Below are 22,855 nucleotides of genomic sequence, written 5' to 3' on the forward strand. Positions count from 1 at the left end.
GTAAATCCTCTGCCAGACCAAAGATCCTGACTACAGACTAATCGTTCAAAAGTATTGTGATCCAGGAACATACTTGCTAATAACTTCTCCCCTCACCCTATTAATTATATTATTATTATTATTATCGTCATCGTCATCATCAAAACTATTAGCAGTAAAAACATTTGGGAGAGGCATAAGTAATGAATAGGAGGATTTTAAATTTTCCGGATTGTGCTCTCCACTACATGGAGGGAAATTTCAACAGAAAAACATTCACTGTAGGGTTGTCTGTAGTGAGACTTTCAGGATTCCAAAGCAAGGCCACGAAAGGTCATCTATGAGGCTCTGGAAAATGGGGAAAGGAGCCTCTGGGAAATACTGTTATCATAAATTCTATAACAGCAGCCACCATTTTGAGCTATGGTTAATATTTCCTTTGATTGTAACTTGCCAGCAAGTGCATATTCAGGTAAAATACTTCCTAGAAATAAAATGTTTTAAGCTTAAGCCATGTGACCAAATTTTAAACCAATTTATAAGCTTTGTACATATCTGCTTCACCATCTTAAGTTCTCCTCTTAGGCAAGAGTGCCACCTTTAGGCATTAATGCATTTTCCAAATGTATTTTCTCAACCTATTATAAATGAAGAATTATTAATTGTTTAATAAACCATTAATGAATGTGGTTAGTGGGATGAAGTCAAGCTACATGAACTGTACAATGTGTTGTACATACCTATTGTGCCACCCATTGCCATGGCAGCAGACATCTGAGCGAGTACTTCTGGTGATGGGTTCAGTGCTCCTACCGTAGCTGCTACACCGCTAGCCACCCCAATCATACCTAGGGCATTACCAAGTCTAGAAGTGTTCTGACTAGACAAGCCTGCCAGTGCACCAACACAGCAAAGACCTGAGCCCAAATATATCATCTGTAAAACAATGCAAAAGTTAATATATAGTGCACAGCATTGCTGCACATCAGTCATCTCTCCTGGTAGAGGATTAGGGTGTTGGAAAACCTCCAGGATCCCCAGCTAGAGTAGGGGGAGGGGAAGTTTCAATTGCAAGAGTTTATGGTTTAAGATATGAAAGATTTCTTCTTTGCATATTAATGGAGAGTCCAGTTTATTCAGCCCCATGTGCTGAAACTTCCCTAAGGGTATGTCTACACTACGAAATTAGGTCGAATTTATAGAAGTCGGTTTTTTTGAAATCGGTTTTATATATTCGAGTGTGTGTGTCCCCACAGAAAATGCTCTAAAGTGCATTAAGTGCATTAACTCGGCGGAGCGCTTCCACAGTACCGAGGCAAGCGTCGACTTCTGGAGCGTTGCACTGTGGGTAGCTATCCCACAGTTCCCGCAGTCTCCGCTGCCCATTGGAATTCTGGGTTGATATCCCAATGCTTGATGCGGCAAAAAACATTGTCGCAGGTAGTTCTGGGTACATGTCGTCAGGACCCCGTTCCCACCCTCTCTCCCCCCGTGAAAGCAAGGGCAGACAATCATTTCGCGCCTTTTTTGTCTGCTGCCAGCCAAAGATGTAAAGGATCGATGGAGTGGGTCAGAACAAGACATAGACCAGATTTGTTTTGGACTCATTTTCCTCCTCCCCTGTCTAGATCACACTGCAGTCAGTCACAGAGAAGGCGCAGCGAGGTTAATCTAGCCATGTATCAATCAGAGGCCAGGCTAACCTCCTTGTTCCAATAAGAACGATAACTTTGGTGCACCATTTCTTATTGGAACCCTCCGTGAAGTCCTGCCTGAAATACTCCTTGATGTACAGGCACACCCTTTGTTGATTTTAGCTCCCTGAAGCCAACCCTGTAAGCCGTGTCGTCAGTCGCCCCTCCCTCCGTCAGAGCAACGGCAGACAATCGTTCCGCGCCTTCTTTCTGTGCGGACGCCATACCAAGGCAAGCATGGAGGCCGCTCAGCTCATTTTGGCAATTAGGAGCACATTAAACACCACACGCATTATCCAGCAATATATGCAGCACCAGAACATGGCAACGCGATACCGGGCGAGGAGGCGACGTCAGCGCGGTCCCGTGAGTGATCAGGACATGGACACAGATTTCTCTGAAAGCATGGGCCCTGCCAATGCATGCATCATGGTGCTAATGGGGCAGGTTCATGCTGTGGAACGCCGATTCTGGGCTCGGGAAACAAGCACAGACTGGTGGGACCGCATAGTGTTGCAGGTCTGGGACGATTCCCAGTGGCTGCGAAACTTTCGCATGCGTAAGGGCACTTTCATGGAACTTTGTGACTTGCTTTCCCCTGCCCTGAAGCGCATGAATACCAGGATGAGAGCAGCCCTCACAGTTGAGAAGCGAGTGGCGATAGCCCTGTGGAAGCTTGCAACGCCAGACAGCTACCGGTCAGTTGGGAATCAATTTGGAGTGGGCAAATCTACTGTGGGGGCTGCTGTGATGCAAGTAGCTCACGCAATCAAAGATCTGCTGATATCAAGGGTAGTGACCCTGGGAAATGTGCAGGTCATAGTGGATGGCTTTGCTGCAATGGGATTCCCTAACTGTGGTGGGGCTATAGATGGAACCCATATCCCTATCTTGGCACCAGAGCACCAAGCCGGCGAGTACATAAACCGCAAGGGGTACTTTTCGATAGTGCTGCAAGCTCTGGTGGATCACAAGGGACGTTTCACCAACATCAACGTGGGATGGCCGGGAAAGGTGCATGACGCTCGCATCTTCAGGAACTCTGGTCTGTTTCAAAAGCTGCAGGAAGGGACTTTCTTCCCAGACCAGAAAATAACTGTTGGGGATGTTGAAATGCCTATATGTATCCTTGGGGACCCAGCCTACCCCTTAATGCCATGGCTCATGAAGCCGTACACAGGCAGCCTGGACAGTGGTCAGGAGCTGTTCAACTACAGGCTGAGCAAGTGCAGAATGGTGGTAGAATGTGCATTTGGACGTTTAAAGGCGCGCTGGCGCAGTTTACTGACTCGCTTAGACCTCAGCGAAACCAATATTCCCACTGTTATTACTGCTTGCTGTGTGCTCCACAATATCTGTGAGAGTAAGGGGGAGACGTTTATGGCGGGGTGGGAGATTGAGGCAAATCGCCTGGCTGCTGGTTACGCGCAGCCAGACACCAGGGCGGTTAGAAGAGCTCAGGAGGGCGCGGCACGCATCAGAGAAGCTTTGAAAACCAGTTTCATGACTGGCCAGGCTACAGTGTGAAAGTTCTGTTTGTTTCTCCCTGATGAAACCCCCCGCCCCTTGGTTCACTCTACTTCCCTGTAAGCTAACCACCCTCCCCTCCTCCCTTTAATCACCGCTTGCAGAGGCAATAAAGTCATTGCTGCTTCACAGTCATGCATTCGTTATTCATTCATCACACAAATAGGGGGATGACTACCAAGGTATCCCAGGAGGGGTGGTGGAGGAGGGAAGGAAAATGCCACACAGCACATTAAGCACAGCACTTTAAAAGTTTACAACTTTAAAATTTATTGAATGACAGCCTTCTTTTTTTTGGGCAATCCTCTGTTGTGGAGTCGCTGGTTGGCCGGAGGCCCCCCCACCACGTTCTTGGGCGTCTGGGTGTGGAGGCTATGGAACTTGGGGAGGAGGGCGGTTGGTTACAGAGGGGCAGCAGTGGCAGTCTGTGCTCCAGCTGCCTTTGCTGCAGCTCAACCATACACTGGAGCATTCTGGTTTGGTCCTGCAGCAGCCTCAGCATTGAATCCTGCCTTCTCTCATCACGCTGCCGCGACATTTGAGCTTCAGCCCTGTCTTCTGCCCGCCACTTACTCTCTTCAGCCCGCCACTTACTCTCTTCAGCCCTCCACCTCTCCTCCCGGTCATTTTGTGCTTTCCTGCACTCTGACATTATTTGCCTCCACGCATTCGTCTGTGCTCTGTCAGTGTGGGAGGACAGCATTAGCTCGGAGAACATTTCATCTCGAGTGCGTTTTTTTTTCTTTCTAAGCTTCACTAGCCTCTGGGAAGGAGAAGATCCTGTGATCATTGAAACACATCCAGCTGGTGGAGAAAAAAAAAGGGACAGCGGTATTTAAAAACACACATTTTATAAAACAGTGGCTACACTCTTTCAGGGTAAACCTTGCTGTTAACATTACATACATAGCACATGTGCTTTCGTTACAAGGTCGCATTTTGCCTCCTCCCACCGCGTGACTACCCCCTCAACCCTCCCCCCTCCCCGTGGCTAACAGCGGGGAACATTTCTGTTCAGCCACAGGCAAACAGCCCAGCAGGAATGTGTCCCTGAAGAAAAGCACCCTATTTCAACCAGGTGACCATGAATTATATCTCACTCTCCTGAGGATAACACAGAGAGAGAAAGAACGGATTTTGGTTGAATGCCAGCAAACATACACTGCAATGCTTTGTTCTACAGTGATTCCCGAGTATGTGTTACTGGCCTGGAGTGATAAAAGTGTCCTACCATGAAAGACGAAATAAGGCTGCCCTCCCCAGAAACCTTTTGCAAAGGCTTTAGGACTACATCTAGGAGAACCGCAAATGCCAGGGCAAAGTAATCCTTTCACATGCTTGCTTTTAAACCATGTATAGCATTTTAAAAGGTACACTCACCAGAGGTCCCTTCTCCGCCTGCTGGGTCCAGGAGGCAGCCTTGGGTGGGTTCGGGGGGTACTGGCTCCAGGTCTAGGGTGAGAAACAGTTCCTGGCTGTCGGGAAAACCGGTTTCTCCGCTTGCTTGCTGTGAGCCATCTACAACCTCCTCCTCCTCCTCCTCATCTTCTTCGTCCCCAAAACCTGCTTCCGTATTGCCTCCATCTCCATTGAAGGAGTCAAACAACACGGCTGGGGTAGTGGTGGCTGAACCCCCTAAAATGGCATGCAGCTCATCATAGAAGCGGCATGTTTGGGGCTCTGACCCAGAGCGGCTGTTCGCCTCTCTGGTTTTCTGGTAGGCTTGCCTCAGCTCCTTCAGTTTCACGCGGCACTGCTTCGGGTCCCTGTTATGGCCTCTGTCCTTCATGCCCTGGGAGATTTTCACAAAGGTTTTGGCATTTCGAAAACTGGAACGGAGTTCTGATAGCACGGATTCCTCTCCCCAAACAGCGATCAGATCCCGTACCTCCCGTTCGGTCCATGCTGGAGCTCTTTTGCGATTCTGGGACTCCATCATGGTCACCTGTGCTGATGAGCTCTGCATGGTCACCTGCAGCTTGCCACGCTGGCCAAACAGGAAATGAGATTCAAAAGTTCGCGGTTCTTTTCCTGTCTACCTGGCCAGTGCATCTGAGTTGAGAGTGCTGTCCAGAGCGGTCAGAATGGAGCACTCTGGGATAGCTCCCGGAGGCCAATACCATCGAATTGTGTCCACAGTACCCCAAATTCGAGCTGGGAACGTCGATTTAAGCGCTAATCCACTTGTCAGGGGTGGAGTAAGGAAATCGATTTTAAGAGCCCTTTAAGTCGAATTAAAGGGCTTCACTGTGTGGACGGGTGCAGGTTTAAATCGATTTAACGCTGCTAAATTCGACCTAAAGTCCTAGTGTAGACCAGGGCTAAGTTGTCTCCTTTCCATTCTCTATTCCTGTATTTCTCAGCCACACCACTCTGCCAACATTGCAGCAGTGACACTGACTAAACTTCTCAAATACACAGCCTTAATCCCCAGTGACATATATTTGAGTACATATTTTTGGTTATTTCCATAACCATTGCACTAGTATTTTCTTGCATTAGTCTTCATTGCCCTGCCATTGTGACTCATCTTCAAGTGTGTATGTGTGTGGGTTCTTACTACTCTTTCCCTAGAGTAACAAACTAATAACACATTAGTTCAAGCTTAAAGTAATTTAGTACAATTATCTTTGCTACATTTACCATCTCTTTTACATTGGGTGTGTTTTTAAATGGTTTTAATCAGCAGTTTCTTTGTGTGTGGAAGAAACGCATTTTATCGAATCAGTCATTTAAATTGCATTTTAAAGATTGTAATGCTATGAGATCATTCCCATTGATTTTCTCTTACTTTGATTCTTAAGTGTTTTGATTCACAAAATGTTCTGAAATCCCTACATGATGATGCATTTATAAATAACATGTGGTGTTCTTTCTCGTGTTTGAAAAGCACATGGTGATTTTATTTCACAGCATGAAAGCTCATGTTACCTTTCCCCCACCTGTATTACTGAATCCATTGAAAATCGTGAATCTAAAACAACGTGACAATGACAAAAAGAATATAGGCTGCATACCCACCATTCTCTAATCATCTAGTAACAAATGAAGCTAAGACATTCCATACCCCCCTCATAAAAGTCCAAAAAGGCCAGCACAAGACCCTTTGCTTGCTGTACTTTTCAAGAACTGTTCAAAGGGGCTAAATGTGGGAGAAGTAGAGCTGACATGTAACAGTGTTATTAATACTGAAGTGTAACAATTTTATGAACATTGTGTCTGACTGGGTCAGTGAGGGCAAGTTACTGTATATGGCTGTAGGATTTTCCTCTATTTAGTTAGAAAGTGTTGATCTAACTTATATTGTGGTGTGGGAAGAACCAGCAGGAAAGGAACATAATGGCTTCCCAGATAAGAAAACCCATGCACACACTTGAAAGACAACGGCAAAATTATCAGGTTCAAGGACCAGGCATCCTGTCTCCAAAGAAGATGCAAGCTCATTGTGCCAGGCTTGGAACATGGAGATCGAACAGTCAAAAGCCTTTGGGGGGTAGCGGGGATGGTGGCAGGAGGAGGGAGGCTTGACAGGTGCTAAGTAGACAGTATGACAGAGAGCGAGAGACTGTGGAGGGAATCTAAAGAAATTGGGCCTTCCCCAGATCCAGGGAATGGTAAGCCTTGGGAGGAAAAGTCTGTGCAGTCTGTTTTGTTATCATCATTATTATTTTTAGACATGTTTTCCCTGAAATGCTTTTGTTCTAAATAAATGATACTTTGCTTTAAGGAGGCTGCTTGATAACTGAATACCACCATTATTGACCTGGCAGGAACAGAATTGCAGGGTTTGGCGTAAGTCAGACCTGCTCAGGTAAATCACAGTTAATACCATGGGACTGCAACCCAGAGCCCAATCTGAGATGGGACAATCATGTGATTCCTCGCCAAGAGACAGTCGATGGCCTGAGGCATAGAAAAGGAGTGCTTGGAGAGACCAGGAGGGGTCACTTCGCCCACTAATGACGACACTGAAATCTTCTACAAAAGACACATATCCAAAATGCTCTTTCCAAGTTGGGAGAAAAAAAAGAGCAATCAAAAATGAGATTCTCATAAATGGGAGGGTGGGATGCCCTCCAATACTGTGGTTGGTTGCTTTCTGCACTATTAAGAATTGCTGTAAGCCATTCTGATTTGTCAGCATAGTGCCCATATATCTATACAAGGGAGAGGAAGAGGCAGGGAGAAAATGCTGAGAGTAAATATTTCTAAAGGCCATTTACCCTAGTAAGCCTCGCCAACAGGGGCGCTTGCAAGCATGTCAAAGAAGGGTGGGGAAATATATTGACTAAACAATGCTTGCTTTGCACAAAATGCTTTTCTGGGATTCAGGAATGATTAGTTTCAAAGAAACCTTTTCCACCAAACAACTGCTGAAGCATTGCAAATGGACTTGTTTACCATTCATCTAAATCAATAGCTGAAGCTGACAACCACCTGTCAAAGATCATTTTTTGCAGGTTGTTACTAAAAATGTGACTACATAGTACAGTAACTCCTCACTTAAAGTCATCCCGGTTAATGTTGTTTCGTTGCTACGTTGCTGATCAAATAGGGAACATGCTCGTTTAAAGTTGCGCAATGCTCCCTTATAAGTCTTTGGCAGCCGCCTGCTTTGTCCACTCCTTGCAGGAAGAGCAGCCCATTGCATCTTGCAGTGGGGGTGGGGGTGTTTGGAACCAGGGTGGACCGGCAGCCCCCCTATCAGCTCCTGACTCCCCTAAGTTCCCTTTGGGGCAGCCGTCCAGCAGGCTATCAATTGCGGACAGTTCAGGTGTCCCTTCCCCCACTGCCATGTGCTGCTCCTGTCCTCTGCCTTGATGTGTGTGTGCGTGCGGGTGCGGGGGGGGGGGAACAGGGGAGAAGAGGGGGGCTAATGTTAGGGTGTCCCCCTCCCCCCGTCCTGCCCTCTGCTTACCCCTTCTCCATCTAGAGCAGGGTGGAGACAGGACAGGACTCAGGACGGAGAGAGCTTGCTCTCAAGTTCCTGATCCAAAGGCAATGTACTTAGAGTGGAGTCAGTGTACTTAAAGGGGCAATGCATCTCTCTCTCTCTCTCCCCCACACAGGGTGTGTGTCTCTGTCTACCATGCTGTCTCCCCTCCCTCCATTCGTGCTGCCTTATAGAGTGTGAGGCTACATTAACAATGTGTTAACCCTTGAGGGCTCAGCTGAGTGCTAGTTCATCATTTAGCAGTAAGGCATCCCCTGGGAAATATCCCACCCTCTTCCACCCTCTGAATTCACCACCTCAACCAAGCTTCACAATCATCATTGCTGTGTACAGTATTAAATTGTTTGTTTAAAACTTATACTGTGTAATATAGTTTTTTGTCTGGTGAAAAAATTTCCCTAGAATCTAACCCCCTCATTTACATTAATTCTTATGGGGAAATTGGATTTGCTTAAGATCGTTTTGCTTAAAGTCGCATTTTTCAGGAACATAACTACAACGTTAAGCGAGGAGTTACTGTATCATAATTAGGATCCAGGCAACAGGCTAGAAGGACTAGCACTAAAATAATTTTAATGGTGTCAATTTGGGCTGCACATTCAGGTTTGCAGCTCTATTAGAAATTACCAGATAATTCTCCTTCTAGAATCCTATCCGTAACCCCTACATACATCCTACTTTTTCAAAGTGTGTCACTATTTGGGAAACATCTAATGCCCATATTTTATATTGGTGTAAAGGAGTGCAGGTCCTTTGACTTCAATAGCATTTTGTCCATTTACACCAGCAGAGAATTTGGCCCAATGTCTCTCTAACTATTGGCCTGGTCCTTGTGGTTTTAGGTCCAAATCCAGGAAGGATACACTGAGCTATTGATTTATTTGTATCTAGAAAATAAGCTATAAACCTCCACTACTGTTTCCAGTTCTTCTTCTGCTCTGTAGCTCAGCAAGGTATTTATTAGATATTACATTTTTACTATCAGCACTCTTTGGTGTATTATTTCCTGGAGCCAATTGTATTGTTTAATTCCTTTAACCGAAGTATCAGGTATCCCAGACTAGTAGTTTAGTATAGCTTCAAAGAACGGGGTCCGATTGAAAAACTATCCCTGATACAGCTGTTTGGGAAATAAGCTCTATTACTTTGCCTAGTGACTGCTAACTGACCTTCTGATAAATTCCAGGATACTTATCAGCTTCCTTTCCTGAAATGGTTTTATTTAAAGCACTTTAAAGAATTAATGAAAATTGACACCTCATTTTTTCCAGATTTTTGGTGATGATCACCTTTGTGGGTGGAGGGAAGTCCTAAGGGTTAGTAGGAGAGGACCAGTTCAATTCTGTTGGGGGTTCTGATTACTATCAGGCCATTTGCTTCACAGAATACTTTCTTTCAGTGTCTTCAGCAACCATAACTTGTTGCTTAGACTATCTCAGAAATGAAATAACGACTCAGCTTCTGGTGTCTGTATTTAGAATAATAGCTAAGAATTTGGAAGTGAATTAGAATCAGAGGGTTAGACAGGACCACAAGGGTCATCTAGTCTAACCCACTGTCAAGATGCAGGATTTGTTGTGTTTAAACCATCCAAGACAGCTGGTTATCCAGCCTCCTTTTGAAAACCTCCAGTGAAGGAGCTTCAAGAACCTCCCCAGGCATTCTGTTTCATTATCCTACTGTTATTACAGTTAGGAAGCTTTTCCTGAGGTTCAATCTAAATCTATTATGCTGTAGTTTGAACCCATTGCCTCTTGTCCTGCCCTCTATGGCAAAAGAGAACAACTTTTCTCCATCTTTTTTATGGCAGCCTTTCAAATATTTGAAGACCGCTATCATATCCCCCCTTAATCTGAACATACCCAATTACTTCAGCCTTTGCTCATATGGTTTACATTCCACCCCCTTGATTCATCTTTGTCACTCGCCTCTGGATCCTTTCCAGTTTCTCTACATCCTTTCTATACATTGGTGACCAAAATTGGACACAGTACTCCAGGTGAGGCCTAACCAGTGCTGAGTAGAGTGGTACCACCACTTCATGTGACTTGCATGCTATGCCTCTGTTAATGCAACCTAAAATTGCATTTGCTTTTTTTTTTTGCAACAGCACCCAATTGCTGACTCATGTTGAGGTTGTGATCCACCACAACTCCCAATACTTCTCAGCAGTGCTGGTGCCAAGCCAGTTATCTCCCATTCTGTATTTGTGCATTTGGTTTTTCTTCCCTAAATGTAGCACCTTACATTTGTCTTTGTTGAGTTTCATTTTGTTGTCTATAGCCCAGTTCTCCAATTTATCAAGATCCCTCTGAATTTTAGTTCTATCCTCCAAAGTATTGGCAACTCCCCCAGCTTTGTGTCATCTACAAACCTGATCAGTATGCTCTCTATACCTACATCCAGGTCATTAATAAAGATGTTGGGAAAAAATGTGTGTGTGAGAGTTTTAAAAAAAAGTTTGTTGAAATAGTAAATCTTTTAAGAAGCTTAGTTCAACTGCAAAAGCAGAACTGCATTGTCTATCCAGTTTAAAATGTAAACTCCTTGGGATAGGGACCTTATATACTTTTACGCCTGTAAACTGCCATGCACTCTCAAGGCGCTCAACAAATAATAAATAATAATCATTTTTAAAAATAGTAAGAGCAGGAGGATTTCTTACTAAAGCAAAAAGAACTTGTTCAAAGAGTTTACAGAAACTCTGCCTTCCAAATATTGCCAGGACACCAAGATGAACCTCTCAACCAATGCAGAAACATTATTGTTATGCCAAGGCAAGTAACTGATTCTGTGGGGTCTCTGCAAGTATATATATTCTTTAGGTCACCAATTTTGCTCAATCCAGTTGATAGTTGATTGAAGAATTTCTTCTTGCAAAGAGCTACATCTAAAGATTCTGTTCTACACAACAAGAGCACATTCCGAGGTTTGTTATAGAGGGGGTAGATATGTTTTGTGTTGTTAGGATGCTGGGAAGTGATGTAAAGTGCAGCCTGTGATCTTTGTGACTATTTAAAAGTGATTCAGAAAAGCCAATATTGAACAATATTACATCTACCACCGTCTACTTCAGAAATTCCATGCTGTATTTCAACAAACTTTTTTTTTAAAACTCACACATGCAAAAATTTTTCCCTGTAAGGTGACACAGTAACTTGACTGTATCTCACTTTCCTTAAGAAACCCATGAAAGGACAAACAGACCATCATGGAATGGAAATGCAGAGCCAAATTCTGCAGTCTTTTATTGAATGAAATGAGTTTTGCTCAAATAAGGACTGTGGGATACAGAAACGCTATAAAACTGTTTTTTCCTCGCTCTTAGTGATGGACAGATTACTAGGAAACTAGAGATTCCATGATCCAGTGAAAAGGGATGGAGAATATTTGCACATGTAACTCAATAGTTTGGCCAATACTAAAAAAATTAGGGGCTCAATTCTGCAAATACTGAGCCAAGTACCTATTACTGTGAATAGTTCCTTATTATATATACTGGTAACTATTAAGGCCAACAGTAAGTATTTGCAGAATCAGGCCCTTCATTTATTTAGCTTTGCTAGCATAACTGAGCCTAGCTGCTTAGATTGCTAACCTGATAACTGAGCAAAATAAATCTGAATGTTGTCTGACCTGTTCAATGTTATATCCACTGGCAAGAGAGGCACCATATCCTCCAACAAACACTGCTCCAGGAAGGAGGTAGAGATAATTATATTCTGGTGGGTCTGTAGGTCGTTTGAACATATCCAGCATTCGTTGTGTAATTAAGAAACCGCCTGTTGGGAAATATACATTTGAACTGTAAGAATAAGAAGACAGGAATCCTTGCACGTACATTCCTATGAATAAAAAACACTCCTTTACAGTTGGTGAGGGTTACCTCTGTATTATGTTTGCATTCTGCAAACTATTTTGATTGCAATTTTTTCTCAAATGTGGTTAGCAAACTGCCTTCTCTTCTGTCCCTTGCAGAACTAGCATATTCAGTTCTGTTACCCAACTGCTGTGTTTTTTTAATAAGATTTTTCAGCATCAAACTTACTGCTCTGAAGGCCAAATCATCGCACCTCCCTCTTTCCTCTGAGGGTACATAGGAGGCAGCAGGACTACTGTAATCCTACAGGACAAAGGGAAGTGGAGAGGATTCTGGGAGGCCCTGCATGGGGCCTACACACCCTGCACACTACAAAGCTGAACTCCACAATGTAGTAGAAGTTTGGAGACTTTGGTAGGGGTAGTCCATGGAAGGGACTGGTGGGTCTGGGAGTATGTGGATCTATTGGCTATTCCACAGACCTGCAGAGTTAGATAAAACAAGCAGCAGAGACTACTGCAATCTTAAGACTGCAACAGAAGTCATGAACCAGCTCTTCTGCTGCCCCATGCAGGGCTGGCCTTACCATGAGGTGAACTGAGGTGGCCACCTCAGGTGCCAGACTGTGGGGGGGTGTGCCACAAGGACCCAGAGTGCAGCAAATTCTGTCTGCTGCTGGTGCATATGTATTCTTTCTGCTCTAGGTGCACAGAGATGGTGGAGTGCTGTGCTGGAGGAAGGAGGGCACAAGAGATATAACAGGCAGGCAGGACAAAAGGGGAGAGGGAATAACAGAAAGCAGCAGGAGCTGCAGGGAGAGAGAGGAGGAGGAGCCTCTTACGTACCTCTCTAGCACCCCCAGGAGCCTGGACTGATTAACACCAACTTCTCAGGGACCTTCCTGTTTCCTGCTGCTTCCATGAACCCACTTGAGGAGAACAGGCAGTCAACTGAAGTAGCAGGAGCCAGTTAGGCCCTTAAGACACTGATATCTTCCCTCACTCAGGCCCTGCTATCAGCTTGCTTATTTGTCCTCTTCAATTGAGTGTTGAGAGCCATTATTGACGGCACAGAACAGCAGTCATGAGTGAAAGAAGAAAACGCCACTCTGGGGCAGCATTCAGAAAAAGAAAGAAAGCAAAGGAAGCTTTTCTATCTAAGCAGGAAGGAGCTCTCCTGAGATACATAGACACAAATGTTCACGGTGAGCCTTCCAGTCCCAGTGAGGATGTGAGTGGTGAGGAGATGCCTGATCTTCCAGTTAGTCAGAGTGCAGGTGACCTGGCAGCTACTGCAGCATCCAAATCTCCATCTCAAATGGATGTAACCATGCAAATTCCTGAAGAAAAGTGTAGATCAGAGAAGAGTGTGGGGGACCTAGAATCCTATTTTCGATGTCTCCGACTCAAGGAATATTTCCAACACACCTCTGAACAGCATACTAACCCACAAAGACCTTCCTACCAACACTACAAAAAGAAGGATTCTGGGTGGACTCCTCCTGAAGGTCAAAACAACAGACTGGACTTCTACATAGAGTGCTTCCGCCGATGTGCACGGGCTGAAATTGTGGAAAAGCAGCATCACTTGCCCCATAACCTCAGCCGTGCAGAATACAATGCCTCCACAGCCTCAGAAACAACTCTGACATCATAATCAAAAAGGCTGACAAAGGAGGTGCTGTTGTCATCATGAATAGGTCGGAATATGAACAAGAGGCTGGTAGACAGCTCTCCAGCACCACTTTCTACAAGCCATTACCCTCTGATCCCACTGAGGGTTACCAAAAGAAACTACACCATCTGCTCAAGAAACTCCCTGAAAAAGCACATGAACAAATCCGCATAGACACACCCCTAGAACCACGAGCAGGGGTATTCTATCTGCTACCCAAGATCCATAAACGTGGGAATCCTGGACACCCCATCATCTCAGGCATTGGCACCCTGACAGCAGGATTGTCTGGCTGTGTAGACTCTCTCCTCAGGCCCTACGCTACCAGCACTCCTAGTGATCTTCGAGACAACTGACTTCCTGAGGAAACTACAATCCATCGGTGATCTTCCTGAAAACACCATCCTAGCCACACAAAGATGGACTACAAGCCGTCAGGAACAGTATCCCCGATAAAGTCACAGCAAACCTGGTGGCTGAACTTTGTGACTTTGTCCTCACCCACAACTATTTCACATTTGGGGACAATGTATACCTTCAAATCAGCGGCACTGCTATGGGTACCCGCATGGCCCCACAGTATGCCAACATTTTTATGGCTGACTTAGAACAACGCTTCCTCAGCTCTCGTCCCCTAATGCCCCTACTCTATTTGCGCTACATTGATGACATCTTCATCATCTGGACCCATGGAAAAGAAGCCCTTGAGGAATTCCACCATGATTTCAACAATTTCCATCCCACCATCAACCTCAGCCTGGACCAGTCCACACAAGGGATCCACTTCCCGGACACTACAGTGCTAATAAGCAATGGTCACATAAACATCACCAAAAAGAAAAGGAGTACTTGTGGCACCTTAGAGACTAACCAATTTATTTGAGCATGAGCTTTCGTGAGCTACAGCTCACTTCATCGGATGCATACCGTGGAAACTGCAGAAGACATTATATACACACAGAGACCATGAAACAATACCTCCTCCCACCCCACTGTCCTGCTGGTAATAGCTTATCTAAAGTGATCATCAAGTTGGGCCATTTCCAGCATAAATCCAGGTTTTCTCACCCTCCGTCCCCCCCGCCCCCCAAACTCACTCTCCTGCTGGTAATAGCCCATCCTGGTCACTTTGGATGGGCTATTACCAGCAGGAGAGTGAATTGGGGGGGGGGGCAGAGGGTGAGAAAACCTGGATTTGTGCTGGAAATGGCCCAACTTGATGATCACTTTAGATAAGCTATTACCAGCAGGACAGTGGGGTGGGAGGAGGTATTGTTTCATGGTCTGTGTGTGTATATAATGTCTTCTGCAGTTTCCACAGTATGCATCCAATGAAGTGAGCTGTAGCTCACGAAAGCTCATGCTCAAATAAATTGGTTAGTCTCTAAGGTGCCACAAGTACTCCTTTTCTTTTTGCGAATACAGACTAACACAGCTGTTACTCTGAAATAAACATCACCCTATACTGGAAACCTACTGACCGCTATTCCTACCTACATGCCTCCAGACCACACCACACGATCCATTGTCTACAGCCAAGTTCTATGATACAACCACATTTGCTCTAACCCCTCAGACAGAGACAAACACTTACAAGATCTCTATCAAGCGTTCTTACAACTACAATACCCACCTGCTGAAATGAAGAAACAGATTGACAGAGCCAGAAGAGTACCCAGAAGTCACCTACTACAGGACAGGCCCAACAAAGAAAATAACAGAACACCACTAGCCATCACCTTCAGCCCCCAACTAAAACCTCTCCAATGCATGATCAAGGATCTACAACCTATCCTGAACGACAACCCATCACTCTCACAGATCTTGGGAGACAGGCCAGTCCTTGCTTACAGACAGCCCCCCAACAGCAAATACTCACCAGCAACCACACACCATACAACAAAAACACTAACCCAGGAACCTATCCTTGCAACAAAGCCTGTTGCCAACTGAGTCCACATATCTATTCAGGGGACACCATCATAGGGCCTAATCACATCAGCCAATCAGAGGCTCGTTCACTTGCACATCTACCAATGTGATATATGCCATCATATGCCAGCAATGCCCCTCTGCCATGTACATTGGCCAAACTGGACAGTCTCTACATAAAAGAATAAACGGACACAAATCAGACGTCAAGAATTATAACATTCAAAAACCAGTCAGAGAACACTTCAACCTCTCTGGTCACTCGATTCCAGACCTAAAAGTGGCAATTCTTCAACAACAAAACTTCAAAACCAGACTCCAAGGAGAGACTGCTGAATTGGAATTAATTTGCAAACTGGACACTATTACATTAGGCTTGCATAAAGACTGGGAGTGGATGGGTCATTACACAAAGTAAAACTATTTCCCCATGTTTATTCCCCCTCTCCCCCCACATTGTTCCTCACACGTTCTTGTCAACTGCTGGAAATGACCCACCTTGGTTATCACTACAAAAGGTTTTGGGTTTTTTTCCCTCTCCTGCTGGTAATAGCTCACCTTACCTGATCACTCTCATTACAGTGTGTATGGTAACACCCATTGTTTCATGTTCTCTCTCTATATAAAATCTCCCCACTATATTTTCCATTGAATGCATCCGATGAAGTGAGCTGTAGCTCACGAAAGCTTATGCTCAAATAAATTTGTTACTTTCTAAGGTGCCACAAGTACTCCTTTTTGCACATACAGACTAACATGGTTGCTACTCTGAATGCTATGACAGGAACTGTTCGTGGGAGAACAGTGGCAAAGGGAAATGGAATCACCAGAAACATACATAACTTCAAATTTCTGTGTGACTTAGTGTTGTGGCATGACACACTGTTTGAAATAAATATTGGAAGCAAGAGACTCCAAGGTGTTGACCTTGATATATCTGGAGCAATGGAACAACTGGACAAAGCAAAGTCATACCTACAGTCTTACCAGTCAGATGAGGGATTTCAAAACGTTCTGAAGAGTGCACAGACGTTGGCAGAGGAACTTCACACTGAAGCTATTTTCCCACCCATTCAAGAATACAAGAGTCACCAAAGAATAAGACATTTTGATTATGAGGCATGGGATAATCCCATAAGAGACCCCAAACAACAATTCAAAGTTGAATTCTTTAACCAGGTGCTAGATTGTGCAATGCAGTCAGTTGAAGAACATTTCATGCAGCTCAAGGAACAAAGCAGTATATTTGGGATGTTGTATGATATTCCAAAACTCCTCACTATACCTGAAGAAGACCTACACCAGCAATGCAGGACACTAGAGACAGTGTTGACACATGATGACATGCATGATGCAAGAGATTTCGGTGATGAACTGAAAGCCCTTTCAAGATACATTTCAGCAGGATCAACTCCAAAGGCTGTTCTGGAATATATGTGCACAAATAAGATGAACACCCTCTTTGCAAATGCTTTTGTCATTCTGCGCATACTTCTAACACTTCCTGTAACAGTTGCCAGTAGAGAACGCAGCTTCTCCAAGCTGAAGTTAATAAAAAACACATCTACGCTCCACAATGACACAGGAGAGGCTGGTCGGCCTTGCAACCACCTCAATAGAGCGTGAGCTGGCCCAGACTGTGGACCTTCAGGAAGCAGTTCAAATCTTTGCAACCAAGAAGGCACGGAAAGCACCACTTTGATTATTCAAACAGATAAAAATGCCAGTGTTTACTGTGCAGACAAGAAAAGTTACATTTGCTGTTCAGGCATTTGAAAGTTAAGTATTACTTAAAATTTTTGAACAAGGCATTTTAAGTTGTTAGTTCTCCTCTATTGGGGTAGGTAGCAGAGCAGTACCATGAGAGGAGTAGAACAGAAAGAAGACAGAATTGAGACCTTTCAAAGTTTTGGCCCAAGCGAGGGGACATGGGGGCGTCATTTGAGCTTCCTACCTCAGGTGCCAAAATGTTGTGGGACGGCCCTGGCCCCATGGCTTTCAGGGAAGGGAAATTCTTTCCCCTGCTGCTTTGGCATGAATGACCAACCCTGTTACACAAGCTGTACAGCTGGTACAAGATTTGCCTGTTAGTGGTCAGAAGGAGGACAGGGCATTTAAAGGCAATTATTGGGCAGAGAAAGCTCTTTACACAGAGGACAGACAGCATGGCAAGATAGGAATGAACCTTATTCACTGGAGGAAGAACTATCTGACACAGAGAAAGCAAGAAAGAGAGAAAGAGAGACAGACAACTATGGAATTTGATTCAATGTCCTAGAGAAAGTAATCCTCTGTGTTATGAATTCACTCCTTGGGCACTTTATCCCCACAACATTCCTCTCTCTAAAGTGTCATAATTAAAAGGTCAGCAGAATTCTTCATTCATTCTTCAACTTTCAGAAAAGGTCAAAAATAATTTTCAATGAATCAGGACTGATTTGTGCACAATGATATCGAGAGGCTGGAGAAGTCCCATACAGCTAATATAATATTAGGGGTCAGATTGTGGCCAGACCTACTGTTGGTGTGTAAGTGAGGGGGGAAACTGCATGGAGCCTTCCCCCAACCATATGCCCCTGAACCTGGACTGGATTGGCTCAGCATTGCAACTCCTAACAAATTTAGGATCCTAAATATCATTTTCAATAGGATTTAGGCACTGAGGAGCCAAAATCCCACTTCCAATCTGTGTGGTTCTTACATACCTAAATTACCTTTGAAAATGAGATTTAGGCTCCTTTAATCAGTTAAGCATTGAAACTCTGAGTGAAGCAATGCATAAAAACCTTTAAAAGTCTGGGCTTTAGCCTCTTCATGCCTCAGTTCCCCATCTGTAAAATGGAGACAATAGCACATTCCAACCTCATAGGGATTTTGAGAGGATAAAAGCATTAAAACAAGATTGTAAGGTGCTCAAATACTACAGACATGGGAGCCATATAAGCACTATACACTATGGTACATACTCTCCAATTTCAAGTATTAGGTTGATATTTGATTAAGAGAGTATTGAAAGCCTTTATAGCTATTCCCTTGCTGATATTTTAGCTTCCCACTGGAACTGCAACATTCTAGAAGAAAAAAATACAGCTTTCCATCTGAAAACAGAACTCTAATTCTTTACAACATGGAATCTGATCCAAGTTAAATTGGCACACAGGTATTTCAGTTAAATTTGAAAATGGGTTTTGGCTTGCAATTGTTTATAATGAGCCCTTGGAATCTTGTTTTCTTAACCATTTCCCCCTCTCCACTGTGGCGTGCTTGTACAATGGTTTGTTGTTATCAGGTTGCTCGTGCATGCTGGGCTGCTGGCACAGATGTCTTTGTAGGCTGAAGCTTTCCAAACCTGGGTGCCTGAAAAACTAGACATCCATGTCCATAATTAGGTACCTGTCTTTTCACCTGATTTTCAGAGATGCTGAGGTCCTTTTGACCTCAGTGGGAGCACCAGAGGCTCATCACCTCTGAAAATCAGGCCACTTATTTAGGTACCTTATTATTGTCTGAGGTGCATAACTTTAGTCACATTGAATACTAGAAATATCTACAGTGTTGGGGTTGAGGAGGGAAATGAGTAAAATGTGATAGTGTTGACCCTTTACTGTGTTCTCTTAGAGCAGACGCTTTACAGGTTAGCTACTTATTTCTGCTACAGAAACTGTTACTCCTAACATAAGCTTCCACACAGGCATTTACTATTATAAAACCAAGTTAATCTATTTAAGGTTATGTGCAACAAATCTGAGGAAATTAAAATACCACTAGAGCCAAATTTTCAAAGGGACCTTCTCCTGGCCTCCAGCTTTGCTTACGGTAGAATCCAATTTCTCAGTTTGTCTATTTCCTTGTCTATTAAAATTCAGATACAAAAATGCCAACAGACAAAATCTCTGGCCTGTAAAATGTTCAGCTTCAACAAATTATAATTTAATTCAACAAGGACTCAGTCCAGATTCTAAATCTGCACATGCAGTGTTGGGCATGCACATTTTGAGAAATGTAAACAGCATGTGTGCATGCACATGGGGTGGCTAAATATCTCACAATCAAGTTTCTGAGTGTAAATGAAGGTTTTTAGTGTGCGAAAACTTGCAAGTACAAATTTAGAAGCCATTTTAATGGCCCAGAGAATTTCATCAAACAGAAAAATGACCTCTGCACTACAGGTGTAAGATTCAGGAGTGTCTAGTGGTATTTGCTGAAGGATTTGAATGTATGTTTGTCGTAGCTTATGGTTACAATCCAGAATCTGCACAAGTTTTCCACAAGTGGTTAGCGGATGGCATTTCACACAGCATAGAAATGTCATGCACCAATGTACAGAAACATATATGTCCTATAGAGTCAGCATACATAGGTATTCATTCATAAGATATAGAAGAAAACATTGCTCACCTGCAATATTGACAGAAGAAACAAATGCAGCTAGTAAGGCTAGTGTTTGAGGCAAGCTAGAAGGAAGGTAAGATCCACCCATTAAAACCAAACCTCCAACAGCAGTAAGACCTAAAGAAAACAGAATAAATCAATACTTGATGACAAAATACATACAAAGAATAAATAAATAATTGATCAGCTGCAGCAAGGAAGGAACCAGTGAGACACTGAAGCCAGTAGGGGAAGAAGGAGCCAAACCAGGGACCTTCTGCAATCCACAGAACTTTCTATGGTTTTGACTGGCCTTTCTGTACCCGGTGCTAGTTGGCTGTTTGCTCACACCTTCTCCCAGTTCTCCCTCACAAGTCTCTTCACGTCAATTTCTCTCCACAACTGCCTCTTGTTCTCTTCTCCCCTGCCCTGTTCCCCTCATCCTCTCTTCCCTCAGCTTTCTTTCCATTTAGCTTATCACCTCCTAACTACCACCCCCCAAATGATTATGTTTGCTGCCATCACGCCGTTCACTCTGTTTGTGTGTTCTAGCCCTTTCCCCCACACAGTGCCTGTCTGGTCTATTGAGATTGTAAACTCTTGGGGGCAGGGACTGTCTGCTACTCTGTGTTTGAACAGTTCCCAGCACAGTGGGGCCCCAATCCTGGTGGGTCCTTAGGCAATAACCTAACAAACATGATTAATAAATAGTATAAGCAGAGTATTGCTGAGGTTATTACCACATGAAATCCATCACATTTAGATAGTATTGCATCTCACTTCTTCAGGAAGCTGAGTGAAGACACATTTTGATAATCTTAGCTGTGGTCTAGGTTCCAAGAAATTCAGTTTTTGCCCACCTCTGAAGCACACTACTTGTGAGATCACTACTATGTTATTATTCATCATATGGACGAGGTGGATGAGGCTTTCTTCCGGCAACTCGCAGAAGTTACTAGATCGCAGGCCCTGGTTCTCATGGGAGACTTCAATCACCCTGATATCTGCTGGGAGAGCAATACAGTGGTGCAGAGGCAATCCAGGAAGTTTTTGGAAAACGTAGGGGACAATTTCCTGGTGCAAGTTCTGGAGGAACCAACTAGGGGCAGAGCTCTTCTTGACCTGCTGCTCACAAACCGGGAAGAATTAGTAGGGGAAGCAAAAGTGGATGGGAACCTGGGAGGCAGTGACCATGAAATGGTCGAGTTCAGGATCCTAACACAAGGAAGAAAGGAGAGCAGCAGAATACAGACCCTGGACTTCAGAAAAGCAGACTTAGACTCCCTCAGGGAACTGATGGGCAAGATCCCCTGAGAGAATAACATGAGGGGGAAAGGAGTCCAGGAGAGCTGGCTGTATTTTAAAGAATCCTTATTGAGGTTATAGGGACAAACCATCCCGATGTGTAGAAGTATAGTAAATATGGCAGGCGACCAGCTTGGCTTAACAGTGAATCCTTGCTGCTCTTAAATACAAAAAAGAAGCTTACAAGAAGTGGAAGATTGGACAAATGACCAGGGATGAATATAAAAATATTGCTCGGGGATGCAGGAGTGTAATCAGGAAGGCCGAATCCCACCTGGAGTTGCAGCTAGCAAGAGATGTTAAGAGTAACAAGAAGGGTTTCATCAGGTATGTTAACAACAAGAAGAAAGTCAAGGAAAGTGTGGGCCCCTTACTGAATGAGGGAGGCAACCTAGTGACAGAGGATGTGGAAAAAGCTAATGTACTCAATGCTTTTTTTGCCTCTGTCTTCACGAACAAGGTCAGCTCCCAGACTACTGCACTGAGCAGCACAGCATGGGGAGGAGGTGACCAGCCCTCTGTGGAGAAAGAAGTGGTTCCGGACTATTTAGAAAAGCTGGACGAGCACAAGTCCATGGGGCCGGATGCGTTGCATCCAAGAGTGCTAAAGGAGTTGGCGGATGTGGTTGCAGAGCCATTGGCCATTATCTTTCAAAACTCATGGTGATCGGGGGAGGTCCCAGATGACTGGAAAAAGGCTAATGTAGTGCCCATCTTTAAAAAAGGGAAGAAGGAGGATCCTGGGAACTACAGGCCAGTCAGCCTCACCTCAGTCCCTGGAAAAATCATGGAGCAGGTCCTCAAGGAATCAATTCTGAAGCACTTAGGGGAGAGGAAAGTGATCAGGAACAGCCCGCATGGATTCACCAAGGGCAAGTCATGCCTGACTAATCTAATTGCCTTTTATGACGAACTGGCTCTGTGGATGAAGGGAAAGCAGTGGACGTGTTGTTCCTTGACTTTAGCAAAGCTTTTGACACAGTCTCCCACAGTATTCTTGCCAGCAAGTGAAAGAAGCCTCTCCCGTAGCAGGGAGAGGCTTCAGCAGTAGGTCACTACACTGCTAAAAACTACAGTGTAAAAGATGGAGTCATGGCTTGGGTGTATAGAGAGCCATGTCAGGTATATACCCTAGGGCTCGGGCATGTCTTTACTCACCTAAACAGTGCCTCACCATCTACATGGTTATTTGTACTGTGCTGTGGGGTGTGTGTGTGGCATGCAGTAGGTACTCTACACTTTGATGTAAGGAGGATGCAGTGTAGACCTACCCTGTAAGAGAAGAGTCTCTACACTTCCTCCCTGCCAAGTGTAGGGATTACAGTTGTGCCAGACTCCTTGCATTCTTGCCTCCGCCGCCCCCTCCTCCCCCAGCTATAAAAGAGCCAGGTACAAGCTGGCCCCTACACAGATCAAAACCAGACAAAGGATGTGGAAAGGAATAGAGCCTACAATGTGCCTTGTACAGTGACGCTAGGCATACCCATTTCTTGTGATTGCCATGATGTGTGTGACAGTCTTCCCCATCCTATCATTCCTCATACAGATATTTGTATCTGTTATATAACTTTAATAGCCAATATATTGGCTTTATCTTTA

The 22,855-nt window shown here is 44.4% G+C and overlaps 1 protein-coding gene across 1 annotated transcript in view; it reads right to left on the reverse strand.

Moving 5' to 3' along the window:
- Positions 1 to 22,855, reverse strand: part of LOC140894967 (NAD(P) transhydrogenase, mitochondrial-like) — a 70,427-nt gene that overhangs the window by 19,156 nt on the left and 28,416 nt on the right. Inside the window, exons 12-14 of the mRNA XM_073303975.1 lie at positions 19,979 to 20,089; positions 11,791 to 11,936; positions 720 to 915 (exon numbers count right to left, since the gene is read on the reverse strand). Of these exons, the coding sequence (XP_073160076.1) occupies positions 720 to 915; positions 11,791 to 11,936; positions 19,979 to 20,089 (453 nt within the window). The remainder of the gene's footprint in view (positions 1 to 719; positions 916 to 11,790; positions 11,937 to 19,978; positions 20,090 to 22,855) is intronic.

Source organism: Lepidochelys kempii, chromosome 10 (genome assembly GCF_965140265.1).
Source record: "Lepidochelys kempii isolate rLepKem1 chromosome 10, rLepKem1.hap2, whole genome shotgun sequence".
Classification (NCBI taxonomy): domain Eukaryota; kingdom Metazoa; phylum Chordata; order Testudines; family Cheloniidae; genus Lepidochelys; species Lepidochelys kempii.